General features: G+C 37.4%; 1 protein-coding gene across 1 annotated transcript in view; it reads left to right on the top strand.

Moving 5' to 3' along the window:
* The window catches only part of LOC118198201 (glucose dehydrogenase [FAD, quinone]-like), a 76606-nt gene that overhangs the window by 23275 nt on the left and 34602 nt on the right, over positions 1 to 18729 (top strand). The window contains exon 6 of the mRNA XM_085824859.1: positions 7418 to 7539. Coding sequence (XP_085680985.1) covers positions 7418 to 7539 — 122 coding nt within the window. The remainder of the gene's footprint in view (positions 1 to 7417; positions 7540 to 18729) is intronic.

Genomic DNA, 18729 nt, shown 5'->3' with positions numbered 1-18729 from the left:
GGAATGACTTTTTTTTAGGCCACAAAAGGGCTGAAATGGGATTTTAGGTTGAATCAATGTAAATGCATCTTTCGCTTTCCATTCCAGTCTGTTGACATTCAGCAAAAGATAGCTTTCTTTCAAACTGAATCCCTTTGTTATGGCTCAACAAACTAAGCTATTTGGTTGTAAGAAAAGTTTCCCTCCAAAAAACGTTCGGCCCACCAACGGCCGAGCGGTAAAGTCGCTGAACACTGGTAGTTCGGTCCGAGGTTCGAATCCCGCGAACGGGCTGGCTGCATGGGCGTTTTCGTGGTTTTCCCCATGTGTAACGTGTATACGAGCCAGTTTTCCTTAGAAAGTCCTCCACGAAAGGCATCCCTCCCCTTAGGCAGATAGCCCTAGTGTGCTTTGCCATAATTAAATACACCACCAAAAAACGTTCTTAATAAAGTTAGAAAAAAAAAGCATTAAAGCAGTACCTTTAGTGCTGGTAGCAGTACCTTTAGTGCACCACCCAAATATATGATTTTTTGGCAACATTTTAGTAATTTTTCAGAGCCTTCGAGCCAGAAACTTGGTGGCAGTGAGTCCAAACCAGATCAACCTCATTTCGGACGTTCTGTGCAAAATGGAAAATAGCACCAGCAAGATGCAGCTGAAAGTGTGAAAAATGATAGAGGTCTGAAGGAGTGATGCCTGGGCTACATGGTGGCTGTGGCAAAAGATCCCATTGATGTCCGCAGAGTCCAGCCGGTGAATGCAGACACATGTGGTCATGCATTATCTTGATGGAAGATTACCTTTTTGCTCCAGAACTCAGTTCGATGTTTTTCCTTGATAGCAGCGTCAATACGGATTAGCATCTCGCTGTGCTTCTTACTCTCGAAAATTTTGACTTTTTACAGTTAGTCTTTGTGGATAATACCACTGCAATCCCACCAGATACAAAGCATGATCTTTTTGTTAGTCAAATTATGCTTTGCGACGCTGCCGACAGGCTCACCAAACGCAGATCAACGTCCTTTTCGGCCAGTGTTGTTGAAGTCAATCCACTTTTCATCACAAGTGAGAATTTGGTCCAGAATTTTGTCCTTGCGATGATATTCGAGCAGATCAATGCAGGCCCGAACACGTCTGTCCCTATCTGTTTGAGTCAGCTCATGCGGCACCCAACAATTGAACTTCTACGTCAAGTTTATGAGATGCACAGCGGGACTGATGGACATGGAATTAACGTCTAACACCTTAGCAAGCTGTCGAGTTCTCGTAGACGGGCTTCATCAACATCAGTAGGCCGGCCAGAGCACTCTGCTTTTTAAATTTTTGTTTTTGAACTTTTGGTTCTTCACAGTGTTGTATGATACAACATTAGTACCTAAAGCTATACACAATTCTGTAGCTGACTTTTTGCAACAAAACTGGAAGCAAATGATGGTTATAATCTGGTCACGTGATAGGTCCATTTCAGACACTTTGTATTTAATGATAAATTTACAAATTTCCCAACGCAGTGTCTCTTTCTTTCAGTTTCCAAAAATCGTTTGACAAAGTATAATTAAATACGCCAATGTGAACTCTTTGCGCATACGATATTTTCAGCGGCAGGAAATATTTAAAAGCAATAGAGACAATTCCTAAGAACATTCATTCCTTATCTTTGAATTGGATTAATTCAAATAATAAAAATGTATTTAATTCATAATCTGCTTCATTAAAAATATTCAGTATTTTTATAGAATGAAGTTATAGTTTTTATTATTTATTTTATATTTTGTAAAATTTTAATGAATTTTTGACTAACAATCTCAACGATTTGAAAGAGCTGTGGCAACACTGTACGAAATGAAATATTTTTATCTCCAGCTAACGACTTTTTTTAAATCTTTTGTGACTTCGCTGTTCAATTGAATTTTATGTGGTGGACCTGATATTTAATAAATGAAGTTAACATACAGAATATTAATGATAGAAAGACAGAAAAAAATTCTAAATCATATTTCTAAGAAAATTGGACATTGATATGATTGTGGTGTCATTAGGGTTTTTGAAATAGGAGAAGGGAAAAATGTGCAATGCCCTCGCCGGGACTCGAACCTGGACCTCTCGAATACGTGCTGAGCGTGTTACTGTAACACGACGTAGTCACGCATAAAGAAGGGAGAAAATAGCTTATATCTCCCCGTTTTAAAGGGCCAATCGCCAAATAGTGGAGGTGAAGAATAATCACCCACCACCTTTTTTAATGTAGGCGTCACTGTAGAGTTATTAAGATTTTTGAAGCAGGAGAAGTGAGAAATGAGCAATGCCTTCACCGGGACTCGAACCTGGACCTCTCGAATACGCTTCGAGTGTGCTACCGTTACACCAAGAAGGTATGGTGAAAGGCCTCATATGATGAAAAAAATCTTATATGATGGAGAAAATACCTTATATGGTGATTTGTGAAAAGACTGAAAAAAAAATAGAAAAAGGAATGTCATCACTTAAAACCGTTTCGAGAAATCTCAGCATATGCTCTTTTAAATGTGCTGCTTTTAAAAGTTTTGTGATTTTGCTATTGAAATGTATATGGCGTAAGTGCAAAGAAAACGATACTTAATAATAATGCTAAAAAACACACCAGCAAGTGCACCAGCGGATTAGTAGACTGCAAGCTCAGTGAAAGGGTAAAAGACCTTAGCAAAAACTCTTTGTGTGAGCTTTAAAATCTGAAACTTTTCAAATTTCCTCACTTTTATTATTTTTTCTCTAATCCTATAACGGTATTAGTGGATAAACTTTATATATTATAACGAAAATGCTGAGATGATTTTTTTTTTCATTTCTTTTCTAATCGTATTACGGTATTATTCCATAAATACAAAGTAACCAAAAAATTCTTGACGTTATGGAGAGTCAGAAAAAAGTTCCAAAACAAATAATAATCCCGCTAATCCTGAAAATAATCATCATCGGCGTCCACTGCCTTTTTCTAACAAGTGGCTAGCTGTGCGATGCCATCGAGGTAAAACTCAGGAGTCGTTGATGCAAAGAAGTTCGTGAGGGTCTATTCGAAGTCTGGGCCCGTTGTTGAACGATTTGCCACGAAGATGGTTATCCTCACTTTTATTAGTTTATTTATTTATCAGGGAATGGAAAAGGTGATAGTCCTTTGGCTCGAGGTCTGGGAAATATGGTGGATGGGGTAGTGTCTCCCAGCCCAGTCGCTGGATGGTGTCCCTAGCCTCCTGAGCCACATCCGGTCTCGCATTGTCATGAAGGAGGAATACATCCTTACGATTCAGCAATGCTGGTTCCTTATGCACCAGTGCCTGATGCGCACGTTACAACTGCTCCGATGATTCCAGGCCTGCTGTGATGGTTTAGCCCACTGGCAGGAGCTCATAGTGCACCAATTTGCGACTAGTCCACTACATACACAGCATGATCTTGCGTGGGTGGAGAGGTCTCGCATTGTAAACCACAGGGTCCTGTAGTGACAACCAATGTTTGGAACGCCTGGTGTGTCATACTGGACCCACGTTTCATCGCTGGTGAGTATTCGGTCAAATATGGATGTATTGCGGTGCCGAGTAAGCAATGACAAACAGGCAGCGACGCGCTGTTGCTTGTTTGCATCCGACAGGGAGTGGGGTACCCACTTGCTCAGCTTGTATATCTTTCCTATGCAGTACAAATGGAGTCTGATTGTTTCATCAGATACCTGGAATTATGCAGCAAGCTCACCACATGTTTGGCTACTCTGTATGGCTGCTGTCAGGGCCTCATCGTTCAGCGCTTGTGCCCGACCGCTGCGTGCTGCATCACTAAGATACATATCCCCTGATAAGAACTTCTGGAACCATTGCCTAGCGGTTCGTTCGTTAAGGACATCGTTCCCAAGTGCCTGGCAAATTCGGAGACTTGATTCTGCCGCTGACAGGTCCACTTTAAAATCATACAGCAAACAACTGACATGGTCCACTTTAAAATCATACAGCAAACAACTCCGAACGAGGGCCTTTGGCGCGTCCGTTTCAATCAGTCGCTGTATGAGTTATGTTGACAGCGCTGTATGAGTTATGTTGAGTTATGTTAAACAGCGGTTCCGTTTACCGCTGTTCGCCGCGCTTAGCTAGAATGTGAAGTCTAGCTTTTGCCGGCTGTCATGAAGTGTAGTTGCTTGAAGCGCTATAGGTGCTCGAATGCTTGAGTAGGTCCGGAGACAAGATAGGAGCTGGAAAGCGGGGGTGACGGCGGGTCACGTAAAGCAAAGAGACATCTGAATGGTAGTTCAGGAGGAAATTCCAGCATCTTAAAGTATAGCATCTTAAAATATCATATCATGATTTTTCCCATACAAAATAGGGATAATAGTGAAAATATGCACAATAAATAATAAGATTTTTCCTGACTACATATTAAGAAGGGAGAAGGTCACGTGAGTGATCTTCATGGCTGCATCTAATTGGCTTTTGACCGCAGAGTCCACATTACAAAGTTAACTGCATTAAATAAAATAAAATAGTGAAAAAAGCATAGTAATCACATTTTCCCCAGCATTGGAAGAGGGTATATAATAATAAAAAAGAGGAATGATACGATGAAGAGTAAAATTCAGCCCATATAAGATTAGAAAAGTCTTCACAGTCAGAGTCACGCGGGTTACGCCCATTGAAGAGTCCGATTCGTTACTATCAGCAGAGTCCGATTAACACAGAAAATGTAAGAGTAAAAATAAATAAGTAATAATACGATGAAAATCAAATATTTCTCGTATACTAGGATACTACATTCATGGGATAAAATAGAAGAAATGCATAGGAAAGCACTACAGTATTTACAGTAAGCCTGTAAAGAGGTTATCACACATGGCTACAGTCCCTGCTAAACGAGACTTTTCTGAGAAACCAGATTCTGGTAGCACTGGTTTAAAAGGGAGGATTCCTAGAAAAAAGAACCCCGCTTGAAGCGAAGTCCCGCCTAGCTATGGAAACAATGTTGCGGTTACGCGGGATTTTTTCAAACCTCACCGAAAATGTCTCGACTGGACCTCAGTCCCGGGTAGTTGCTTCTGAAGAGACAAACAATTAGACGAAAGTTCTGCTTCTGAAGCCTCACGTTATCTCAATCTGAACGATAATCGATTAGTATTTGGCGTTCAAGTCTTTGTAGTAAGTGAAAATGGTAACCTAGCTACGTGGGTTTCCTGAAATTGTGCGGGCTCTGAGAATTGTCCCTTTCGACGTCAAGTGCCGCGTAGCTGAAACATAATGTGATTGGGACTTTAAGCGTCAGCGACTAGTCACATGGGGGTCACCCACCCCGGTGCCGATGCAACGAGCTTTTATACTCTTGCTCAATGTCCGGACTCCCATCCTAACCACTTGATCGCCAGGTTTGGCGACAATTTTTATGTTGGAGTTTACTCTTCCAATGTTATATCAGAAACGGTCATATCAGAAATTTTTTTGGTTACCTTGTATTTAGACATTATTACGAAATACGTACTGTTTAAAAAACCTCAATTTCGGATGATGTGATAAGCAACATATAGTCTTAAAATTTGGAAATCTCATTCAGCGTCTCTTATCATCTGTAGTTTTTAGATTGACTCACCTCATTAGTTTATAACTGCTTTCAAGTAATGAACGTTTATGTTGAAACTCAAATTAAGCGTCATGTTCATAATTTTTAATTTGGGAGAAATGTTTTCATACTTAGTAATACTTTATAATTGTTATTTTTTATTTACCATGCTTTACTTCTGCTTTTTGAAATTAGAAACGCCTTTAACATAATCTTTTCAAAATAGTAGAGCAATTATAGTGTTACATTACTTTAGCTGCCATGCATTTATCATTCATATGACTTGCTAAGCGATGCCTTACGATATTATCTCTTATGCGGTAGGGGAACAAGCTCTAAAATCCTTACCCTTCAGCAAAATTTTATTAAATTTATAAGAGACCTTTTATTTTATCTTTCAGATTTTTTTGAGGTTTTAGTTACCCAACAAGCTGAGAGATTTGAAGATAATAAACGCATTTCTCTTATAGTGGTATATTCAGCTGATAAAATTTAAATTATTGCAGCTAAAATTGTTCCTTTCGACTGAGCATATTGTGGCTTAATGGGTAAACGCAGATTTTGAAACGCATCATAGGCAAGTTACTTCCAAATTGAGTTTTGTTTAAATTTCCTTCCTGTTAATTTATTTCATTTATTGGAGAATATTATTTCATTTCTAGAACCTTTCCAGTCTAGAATGTTCCAGCTGTTCCATCAAGTATATTAAATCATTACTTATTCAACTTGAATAAGTAATGATTGAGACTTGAGTAATTTCTTCTTCATTTGTCTTAATACGATCGATCACTTCATCTATGTGGCAATATATTTAATTTATAACACATCCAGTTGATACAATTTATAAAAATTTGTAGTGTTATTATTATTCATGCAATTTTTTTTTACCGCCATATAATCACATAACCTCTGTAGAGAAACCGCCCCCTTGTCAGGTTCATTGTTTCCCATAGTACCTCTTTAAAACATGTTCCTATCTTTCATCCCTTTTGTCATTTCCAAATTGGAAGATTCCAAAGCGGCCAAAACTGAAGACAATAGGGGATAAAAACCTAATCATTCCCAAACGGATGACTGAAGTATGAATTAATGAGTAATTTAATATGATTTGAACTACAGTCATTCGACTGCATTTTAATTCATACAGGATTTCATTCATTTTAATTCATACATTCATACATAATTCATAAAATTTGTTTCTGAATACAAATTTTTATTAACGATTGTTTTATATTAAGATCAAACCCCTTTTCCAATATTTTCGGCGCCCTACCAAGCCTCCATGTAATTTAAACATATTAATTTTTCAAAGAGTAATGTACCATTATTTAGCCCTTTTCAGTATACAATTTTTTTAACATTTGCACTCTATTACAAATTTACGAGCCTTTCGTAAGTAGTAATCGCTGATAATAGTATCGCACCGTAATTCTTGAGCAAATGATAATAAGCCTTCTTGACTTAAATATGGCATCAAACAAGTTTTTATCAAATTTAGCTCATGAAAATTGCTCTTCGTTGTAGATACTAGAACAATGACGAAAATTCATAGGGTTTTAAAGCTCACTAATTTTATAATGAATTAAGAATTTCCCTGCATCTTTAAACAGTTGGTCTGACATTAATGTTCCGCATAATGGTGTTCAAAAATCGTTCCCACCTTTTCCACGCTTTAAGCATAAACTATTTTTCAAGGTTATTTCTGTTGCTTTACCAGGACTTGCGAAAATCATGTCAGAGGACTTCGGTGACCTATATAATTGCTTATGTCGTCCTGGATGGAGCTGGTCCTGATTAAGATGATGATATATGTAAGCTATTGTAAGAGCTAATATTTTATTTATTTGTTCCCGTTTTTCTAACCAAGGTTTCTATGATTTGCAAGCAACCATTCGCAGAGGCCAGCGTTGCAGTGCTGCAAAGGCCTATTTAGTACCGAGTGACCAGAGAGAAAATCTGGATATTGTCGCCGAGGCCTTTGTGAAGAAGGTGAGTAACAATCTGATGTTTACTTTGTAGGGTTTATATTTATTTTAACTAACATTTATTTTAAGTTTAAACTACCTTTCCTGTCAAGCCTTACTTTCCCCTGGAACTGCCAATGCCAGAGTATGTAAATTTTAGTAGAACGCGCAAGGATTCAAATCATCAGCGGAAGTATTCTGAGTTAAATAGAAAGGAAATGAGTTCGAGGTGTGCTGTTCTTACTTCACGAGCGCGGAGGTAGTTAGCCAGAAATTGAAGAACCCCGCGTTTCGGCCTGTGTGCTTGCCTGGAAGTATTGTTAATCGTTCAAGTGATCTTCAAGTTTGCTGAATTAGCAGCGGTATTGTAAAAACGCGGTGAGGTTAGTTACTTTTAGAGAGCCTCGTAGTTAGAGTCTTGTCTTTAGTTTCTTTTAAGGTTATTATTTTTATTTGACCGCCGAGTTGGCGTAGTTTGTGAGCTTCAAGAGCACGCACTTGTAATTTATTACGTTGAATGAAAAGGGACTTAAACCCTTAACAAGACTCTGTCTTTTACCCAGTTTTAACAGTCACCTCTTGGTTGCGTGCAAGTTGGAGGCGCGGAACGCTACATTGGCGCCCGAACACTTATCGAACTGAAATGGCCGAAAATTGGATGGAAGCCGCTGGACAACACCAAGAAATGACAAGCCAATTGGAAGGATTTGGATACCTGGTCCAGACTTTGAGAGCGTCAATCAAGCCAAACGTCAATTTCGACGGAAAACATTCGGTGGCGATATTTCTAGAAGGCCTAGAAAATCACTTTCAGCTCTACCCTGTGCCTGAAAGACAAAAAGTTGCCATCGCCACATCCGCACTAAGAGGACAGGCCGCGCTATGGTGGAAAAATATAGGCAAATTTTTATTAGGGGAATTTGGAAGCCAGACATATACATTTGAAAATTTCAAAAAATCGTTAGTAAAGGCCTTCCCCATAGTGAAAGATCGAGCAAGGCTGGAAGCCGAACTATATAGTTTCTATCAACGGGATATAGAAGAATTGACGGACTTTATTCTACGAAAAATTAAGCTGACGGATATGCTGTATGGGAAGAAACCCGATGCGGAGATTATTGAAATAATCTTAGGGGCAACGTATTCTCAAAGTACCCGAAGGAAATCTTCAAATGAGGAAACCAGAAATGGAAATCGCTCTTATGTGGAAAAGAGCTATCAAGCTAACTCATCGAAACTCGAAGGTCAAGGCCCAAAAAGAAAATTCGAAAATAAACATCCGCGTACCCAGAAGGCACAGATTGAAAGGAAAGCTTTAAACGAGTAGAGGGGCCTGTGAAAGGGAGCGTCCAGACCCCGGAAGTTTTAAAAAAACCCTCAAAAAGACATTTAAATACGGTCATCGTAAAAAACTCACATCTACCAATTATACAAGCCCTGGTTGGCGATGTACCAGTAGAAGCCCTCATCGATACAGGAGCAGAAGGAAATTTTATGAGCGAAAATTTCTTCAAAAAGAATTTTTATAGGGTACGATTATTTAAAACCAAAAATACGGAAATTATAGCGGCGCAAGGAAAAACATGTCACTGCATCGGGAAATTATCATTAAACATACAGGTAAAAGAGGAAAGCCTCAAAGTATTAATTTTTGTAGTGAAGAATCTGCAAAATCCTCTTATTTTAGGTATGGAGTTTTTAAGGGCCGCGAGGGCCAAATTGAATTTTCAAGACAGTTCCGTGGTGCTGGAGATGGACCAGAGGGTGGTGTAACCTGTGGAGAAACCGCAAGTGGACCTTAGCCATCTGAATGACCATGAAAAGCAAGCAATACAGCAAGTGGTGAGTAATTTTTCTAACTTGTTTTCAGAAAAGCCGGGAAATCGTCAAATAGTTACGCATAAGATACAATTAAATGCCGAAAACCCTTGTAGGACTAAACCTTATCGGTACGACAAACAAAAAGACGTAATCATCGAAGAATATATTCAGGAGATGTTAAGGAATAAAATAATAACGCCCATAAATAGTGAGTACGCGAGTCCAGTCGTACTATGTAGGAAAAAGAACGAGTTTCCTCCTTCGGATAAAAGGGGTTGGAGGTTTGCTATCGATTACAGAAAACTAAATAGTATTACTAAATTTCCAGTTTACCTTTTGCCGGTTATAGAGGAAATTATTAGACAGATCAAATCGACAAGATACATGTCTACTTTGGACTTAACGTCTGGCTACTATCAAATAGCTATGAGACCCGAAGACGTACATAAAACTTCGTTTATAACAAAATCGGGCACTTATGCATTTTTACGCATGCCCTTTGGGTTGTGTGGGGCCCCATCAGCATTCCAGAGAGCTATGGACATTGTTCTAAAGCCTGTCCTAGGAAAATCAACTTTTTTCAATTTATCTAGATGATATAATTATAACGAGTAGTACGTTGGAACAACACATTAATGATCTAGAACAAGTTTTAAAATTATTAAAAGAGGCCGGTCTTACAATTAACGCCTCAAAATGCAAGTTCGCAACTAAAGAACTTAAATATCTCGGTTATAAAATTTCGCAAAAGGGTATAGAAACGCAAGATTCAAAAATAAAAGCCATCAAGAATTTCCCACCGCCCAACACCGCCAAGAAACTTTCTTCTTTCCTTGGGTTATGTTCTTACTATCGGTCTTTCATAAAAGATTTCGCTAATATTGTTGAACCACTCTTAGTAATCAAAAGAAAGAGAGGTAAATTTACGTGGACAGCGGAAGCAAATACAGCTTTTGAAAGATTAAAAGAAGCGCTCATCAATGCCCCTGTTTTAAAATTCCCGGAGGGGGACGAAAACCTGGAAATTGCAGCAGATGCGTCAGACTATGCGGTGGGTGCGGTTCTTATGCAAAATAGCCATCCTCTGGCATTTTTTAGTAAAACATTGAATCAGACACAAAGGAATTATACAGCTACAGAAAGACAAACATTAGCCGTATTAATGGCTGTACACAAATTTCGAGTTTATTTCGGCAAAGCGCCAGTAACAGTCTTTTCGGATCATGCGGCTGTTGGTAGACTTTACTCGGGGAAAAACCTAACGCCCAGGTTAATAAGATGGGCTTTAAAACTCCAAGAATATAATATCAGAATAAAATATAAACCGGGTAAGGAAAACAATGTAGCTGACGCACTTTCTCGTATAAAACTGGACGATGAAGGAAATAACTTAAATGCGCTGTGTTGACTTCAAAAATTTTAGATTCTAGAGATACGATTATTACTGAACTGAAAGCTGATCCTGAATTTGAAAATATCTATGCATATTGGAAAGACCCCGAAAGCTTTGAGCACACAGATATCGATGCGATAAGAAATAGAGCAGAAAACTATGAAATAATAGATAATTTATTATTTTATACGAAAACAACAAACGAAAATCTTGAGTACAAACCAGTCATCCCAGCCTCGCTTCGATTAAGCATTTTCAAGGAATTACACGACGCGAAAACAGCGGGTCATTTAGGGGTCAGAAAGACTTTAAAAAGGGTACGCGAGGCGGTATATTTCCCGCAATTATACAAAATAGTAACTGCGTATGTCAGGTCCTGCAATCGATGTCAGTTAATAAATGATATTAATTACAGCCCGGCCGGGTACTTAAATAGCATTCGTGCTACATTTCCGAATGAAATTTTAGGCATAGATCTTCTTGGTCCCTTCCCCCAGAGCGAGTTAAATAAAAATCGTTTTCTTTTAGTAATAGTAGATCATTTTTCAAAATGGACAGAAACTGTTCCACTTAAACGCGCGTCAGCCAAAACAGTCGCAGATGCATTCTTACACAGATACATTTTAAAATACGGTGCACCGATAAAAGTCATTAGCGATAACGGAAAACAATTCATTAGTCAAATATTTGAAAACATATGCAATGGACTTGGCATACGCCATATCAAAATGGTTCCGTATAGACCACAGGCAAACATAGCAGAAAGAGTGAACATAAACATAGTAAACATAATTCGCAGTTACGTGAGCACACATCACAAGCGCTGGGATGGCTACATAAATGAATTAGCTTATGCTTTAAGAACGGCAAATCACGATACTACGGGAAAAACCTCAGCAGAATTATTTTTAGGCAGAAAGTTAATTACACCTTTAGATAAATTATTCTTTGTGCAACAAAGAGAGCAAGAGTTTAAGCAAAAAGATGTGCAAAAACTTATTGATCATGCGCTTAAAAGCTCGGATACGGCAAGAAATAAGCAAAAAGCATATTATGATAGAAAACGCCGTGAAGCAGATTTTAAAGTTGGGGATAAAGTATTGAAGCGGAAATTTTCTTTATCAAGTGCCCCAGACAATTTTACGGCAAAGCTAGCTCCAAAATTTGAAGGCCCCTATGTAATTCAGGAAATCAAAGGAGTCGTATTATATCTTAAGAACGAGAGAGGGGAGATCTGTAAAGCAAGTCCCGACCAGGTGAAAAAATACTATAATCCAAATGATTTTGAAATTCTTAAAAGTTTCTTGCAGGACTCAAGTCTAAACGAAGTAGAAGGTCCAGAAATAACAACAACTGTTCCACCACCCAAGAAGCAGAGAACTGAAGAGAGACCTAGCCCTTCTACAACCCGGACGACGGTACCAAAAAGAAAAAATAAAAACTTTCAAACTCCAGCATTTAAGAAAAACAAGAAGGCAGATGCACCGCGTAAAGAAACCGTGGTAAAGAGCAAAACACCACATACAACGTATCGCAGGAGAAATTATACATCAAGGAGAACGCTCCCAGAGCCAGAGAGTCAGGTGCCAGCAAGGCCGCCGTTCCGGAAACTGAAACGGCAACAGGAGGATTAAAAATACCAGGAACAACAGAAGAAATTCAAGAAGGACTCCAGGCCGGAGGACGTCAAGACCAGCCGTCCCATGGAAAAACGGAAACGACAACATCCCGACGATTACTCCGCCAAGAGGCCAGCATGCAGAGGACGCAAAAGAAAAACTAATGTGGACGACACTCGGAGGTCAGTAAGGAGAAGATTGACGTCCATGAAACCTATAACTTGGGAACAATATTGCCAGAAAAGAATGACGGAGTTTCAAACATCGAAAACTCAAAGATAAGTTAAAATCTTCTATAAAATTTTTTTTCTCTTTTGTTCCGAAATGTTATGCATAAGTACGAAGTTCTATGTTTTGACGAAAGTCAATATGTCTCGCTTGAGACTTAGTTTTGTTTTACTTTATTTAGCTAAGGCAAAAGTATTATATTCTTTAAGTATAAAAGCTAAGAACAAGCATTTTCTTTTGGTCGAAAGACTAATTCTGTTATGTTAAAGCCAAAATTTGGCCGAAGATAAAAATAACTTCGTATTCTTGTATTAATAAGAATTTTAGTTTCAGTGCCGCCAGCTTGGCGAAGAATGAGTAAAGTAAAAATTTATTTCTCTTATTCATTTTATGGTAAATTGTAAAAATCATATGTATTAAAATTTTGTAAATGTACGTAAATACTTGAATGTTATGTAAAAGTAGAATTTAGTCTAGTAGAATCTAGAAGCATAAAATTTTAGATGCTAAAAGTAAAATGCTCAAAAGGAATGAATTCAAAATTTATACTGTAGATAAAGTCATGCTTTAGAGCGAAAGCCTGCATGTTTAAAGATGAATGAGGGGGAAGTTAGAATGAATGTGTTTTGTAGGGTTCTCCACCTACACTTGAATTTTTAAGAATGTTAAAGTAGCTCATTGAGTTGTAGAATGTCGAGTAAGGTGTGTCTATTTGGTCGTTGAATTCTAACAAATCATGGTGGTTAGGGGAAGTGTTGTAAGACTAAAACACGAATATTCCCGCTTGACACCACACATGGTGGAGAGCCAGGGTAAAGTTAAATTAATGCTTGAAAAATTGAATGAATGTGAATTAAGCAATAACTAAGGAAAACGAATCGTTTAAAAACAAAAATTTATTGTGTCAAGAAAGTGTAAATTATAATGTATTTAGAAAGATACTGATACTTATTCCTTCCAGATGCTGGAAGGAAAAGACCAAGATTGATTGATGAAGTCCAGGAAAAGTTGCTGTAAGAAGAGAGAGTTATAAGTATACACAGAAATTTAGTATACAATTTGTTACATAAGATTTTTTTTTTTTTGTGTAAACGAGGTTCTCGAGAGTTAGTTCAGAATTATACAAACTTACAACAGGTCGTTTGTAGGACCTGCTTCCAAGTTTTCCAAATTCTGGCAGCGGCAAATGTAGGGTTTATATTTATTTTAACTAACATTTATTTTAAGTTTAAACTACCTTTCCTGTCAAGCCTTACTTTCCCCTGGAACTGCCAATGCCAGAGTATGTAAATTTTAGTAGAACGCGCAAGGATGCAAACCATCAGCGGAAGTATTCTGAGTTAAATAGAAAGGAAACGAGTTCGAGGTGTGCTGTTCTTACTTCACGAGCGCGGAGGTAGTTAGCCAGAAATTGAAGAACCCCGCGTTTCGGCCTGTGTGCTTGCCTGGAAGTATTGTTAATCGTTCAAGTGATCTTCAAGTTTGCTGAATTAGCAGCGGTATTGTAAAAACGCGGTGAGGTTAGTTACTTTTAGAGAGCCTCGTAGTTAGAGTCTTGTCTTTAGTTTCTTTTCAGGTTATTATTTTTATTTGACCGCCGAGTTGGCGTAGTTTGTGAGCTTCAAGAGCACGCACTTGTAATTTATTACGTTGAATGAAAAGGGACTTAAACCCTTAACAAGACTCTGTCTTTTACCCAGTTTCAACAGTTACCTCTTGGTTGCGTGCAAGTTGGAGGCGCGCAACGCTACAACTTAACACCAGTGTTTTCTAATTAAATTTAGTCATGAAAGCCTTTTATATTTTACAGAACATATTAATCCCTAAAATGTTTGTAGAAAACTTGAATTATGTCCCACTTCAGATTTTCCTAGATTTCTCAGTATTTTTGGAAATTGTTTCATTTACGTCTTTTATTATAAATTATGTAACAGGGTTTCCGTTTTAACCTTTCCATCCAGTATCCATACTGAAGAGGAGATATGATAGGAATGGACTATATAATGTCAGAATAATGTTATGCTCTTCAGATTCATACACTGTTTGAATACAATATTAATGTCAATGCCATTGATATCTAATGGGGTACACTGTAGAGACATTTGGTAATTTTTTGGAAGCAGGCAAGATGAAAGATGAGCAATCGCCTTCGACGGGAAACGAACTACAGACCTCTGGAATACCGTCTCAGCGTGCTGAACTACTACACCACGAAGGCACGCTAGGAAGGCGGGAGAAATACCTCATAACACATAAAATTTTGTATGAAGTAATGACACAGCGTAAGGCGTTATTATTTCGTCCAGCGTCTTTCTTTAATTATCTGCTGTCTTCCAAGATTAATATGCGTTCTATTAATAATATACACCGAAAAGCCATTATATTATGACCGCCCTCCATTTTTAACAGTGGGATCGCCCAGAAACAAGACCACTCTGCATGCGCGGTTGATGTTGGAGTATATAAAGCAGCTATGGATTGTGCAGTGCCTGACCACAGCTCCATCCAGTCTTGGCATTTTTCTCGCAGGAAGCAATGGGCTTCAAAGTTTTTTCACCTCAGCTTATACCTCATCTGGAGAATACTATTTATGGACTTCCTCAGAAGTCGGGCCCAATTCGGGATTCACTCAGGAATCTGGAAAGAGCAGGGATAGGAATTCCCTACTGCATGCCAGAATAATAATAATAGTATCAAAGTATCTTTCCAAACATTAACGACATAATGAGAAAAGCAGCTGATTTATCAGGCTTCGATGGAGATCAAATCGTTATGGTTCGGCGACTGGGAACATTAATATCAAAAACGACGCGTTTAGTGGGCTACTCAAGTGTAGTTGTTGTTAGCATATATCAAAAGTGGTGTATGGATGGTGAAACGACAAGTCGCCGGCCAGTTGTGTGTCGTCGACGGCGCATTGATTCCAGAGGAGAGTGGAGATTGCTACACATTTGTTCACCGTGACCGAAGAGTTTCAATTGCCGACCAGCTACAACAGTGGCGATCGACACAGTGTTTCTCAACACATTGCCCAGCGTACATTGTTGCGTATTGGCTTACGCAGCCGGAGGCCGAAGCATGTCCCTGCACTGACGGTACGTCATCGCCAGCTGCGTCTGCAATGGAACAGAAAACATCGGAATTGGACGTTAGAAGAATGGAAGAAAGTTGCAAGGTCCGACGAATCAGGTTTTCGGGTCCACTGACGATCGTGTGTGCTTATACGCCGATTCTATATCTCCCGTTCTACTGGGTCAATTGACGAAATTCAAATTGCATTTTTCATGTCTCGAAAGTGCGACTCAGGATATGTATTAGATTTATATACAGCATTGTCCTAATATATGTATTTTGACCCAAAATCGGACTTTTTCTGAAATGATATGCCAATTTTCTTCCACATTTCAATTCTACGACTCAAAATACGCCAAACTGCCGAGTTCTGTAAAAATCGCACGAGTAGTTTTTAAAAAAATTAACTCTCAAAATTTTAGCTCCTCGATGTTAATTGAATCTGATATGTATTTATTAAGATCTTTTTTTTTTATTAAACTTACTTGATTCGTTCATCCAGAATTCGAAATTTTGGTTCGGTTAAATAATTTTTCGAAAACAATTTTGAATTAGAATCTATAAAACTTTTACCATCCTCTTAAAGTAGATGTATTTCTAAGCATACCGGCAAAAAATTACAGTTTTTTTATTCAAATTCCGAAGATCTACGTGAATTTATATATTGGGGCGTTTGAAATTTGGCATATTTGTTGAAAGCGATAATATCATCAAATGTGTTGAGGCACTTTGTAAAAATTATTTGAAAGTAGGAACGATGTGACTTTTTTTCCGTCCTGCAGAATAGAAGGGAAAGGAAAATAGGTTACTATATATTAATAAGTTCGCCAAGTGAACTCTCTTGTCGCAAACTGAAAAAAAATTCACAAAGATAATTTTTGTATTTCTCTGTAAATTCCGCACCAAATTTGACAAAATTTAATTTTTAGGCATAATATGAAAAAAAAAAAAAATGGTACGTAACTTTAGAAAAAGTCCGATTTTGTATCAAAATACCTATGTTAGTACAATACTATATAAAAATCTAATATATATCCTAAGTCGCGCTTTCGAGACCATGAAAAAAGTTTCAATTTCCTCAGTCGGCCCAGTAGAACGGAATATATATATAACTGTTTCACTTTTTTCTTGCGCAGTGCACATTACTTTTTACCACGATATTTTCGAAGACGATGATTTTAAACTGCGAAGTTTTTGAACCGCTTTATATTCGTGCACGATATTTTGTACCACGATGTTTTAGGAACTGTGACGTTTTCTCTTTGCTTTCTTTTCTTCCTCGATGTTTTGTACCACGACGTTTTCGCCTTGCGTTGTTTTCTCCACGATGTTTTCGGCTGTAATCACAAATTAATTTCTATTTACAACAATAAGAAGAGAAAATAAACAAGAAACAGTGATGGTGAGTCATGTTAAAGACATTTGATAGTCAGGACTAATGTTATGCTTTATGTTTCTCGATAAAATTTATCGGCCTTACAGGAAGGCATAAGATTTATTAAGTAACATCTGTTTGGTTCCATGAATCTGCAGCTCTTATATTCGGGGTGTACTTCATGCCAGGTGTTATGCCGCCATTGATCGCTGCAGCTCTTAAATTTTGCTTCTCTTTGCTTTTATAAATTTTAAAAATTTGCCACCCGGTGCAGCTACCAATTTCAGTCTCTTTCGCCGAAACTTTAATAATTATCGAGTTGTGGCTAGATATTGTTTTGGATCTATTTCGAATATGTTTTTAGCACAGGCGTGACATTCAAATCTTTGAATCACATGAATCTTGAAAAATGCTTGACATTCGAATACTTGAATCTTAGCGCATTTCTCACTACTCTAATCTTTCGAAATCTAACTAAACGAAACATTAGTTATATTCGAACACAGAAAGAGTTAGATTTGTTCAAATTCAGTAGAAGCGTTCATTAAAAATAGAATACTATTAATGAATTATTGGTGGTGACCGGATCATCAGCGTCATTTAATGTATGCTCTGAATGCCATAAAAAAAGTATACTTTTATGAATTTTTTAAAGAAAAATTTTTTTGATTTTTCTTGAATTTCTGGAGATAATTTAGATATACCCAGTTCGGTGGTTATCTGTATTAACTCTTTAAAAGAATCCTTCCTATACATTTGATTTGAATTTTATAAAAAATGGGGAAAATTGTGAAATCTTGAACTGTTATTTACTGTATTTCTTTTTTACCGAAATTTTTTGTAAAAATAATCTAAAACTTCAATGGTCTTAATTACACATTTCCTTTACAGTCTTCATTTAAAAATTTAAATATAGAGGAAGTTTTTAAAACCGTTTTGTGAATTTCTTTTATTAAAACTAGATTTTATTTTTTGCTCTAATTAAAAAATCTTAATACTAAGTAAAAGGTTATTTTTTTCTTCTTATTATTGTTATATGAAGGATTCGAGAGATTTGAGAAACTTTTAACTTGGGATTCGAACTCGGATTAGAGAAAAGTTAGGATTAATCCCATTTGCAATTTTAATGCGCTTTATAAGCAAACTAAGAGCTTATAAGATCTAATGAGAAGCTGAATGAGAAACAACAGCTGCTTAGTCAAACTTCAGTTCTAATCTTGAATTTTATCTGTAATTGGCTACGTAAATCTTCGTTCTAAAAAGCCTGAACCTGGTGGCGATGGCCGCTGGAGGAATTTCTATTATCCGCCTGTTATTTTATCCGTCTTGAAGAAAGTCTTGAAAGTGACAGATAATCAATGTTCTACTGTATTACTTACTTTAATATATTTCATATTTCACTCAGGGAAAATGGTTCATGGTTTTATTTCTGTATGAGGAAAATACCAGCTAGGTTCCTATACAAAGCCCTTCCTGTCTGTCACGGCAGAAATCATGCATGAAACATAGTCCTTCCGTAAAATCCTTAATTTTTCTTTTCTGAGAGCAAGGAAAGCTGCTTTATACGATGGATACCACACAGTAAGATTTAGCATTAAGATCTGTCCCAGAATTGATATCCAAGAAAGCTGGAATTTATTTTCAATTTTAAAGAAGTTATTAATAAAAATATCAATAATTTGCGATCAATAAACAAATAAAATAAAA

Source organism: Stegodyphus dumicola, chromosome 10 (assembly GCF_044657685.1).
Source record: "Stegodyphus dumicola isolate Sdum_Otavi_A_Nest chromosome 10, ASM4465768v1".
NCBI lineage: Eukaryota > Metazoa > Arthropoda > Arachnida > Araneae > Eresidae > Stegodyphus > Stegodyphus dumicola.
Note: the sequence above shows the minus strand (reverse complement) of the source record. Positions and strands in the feature narration are given on the sequence as shown.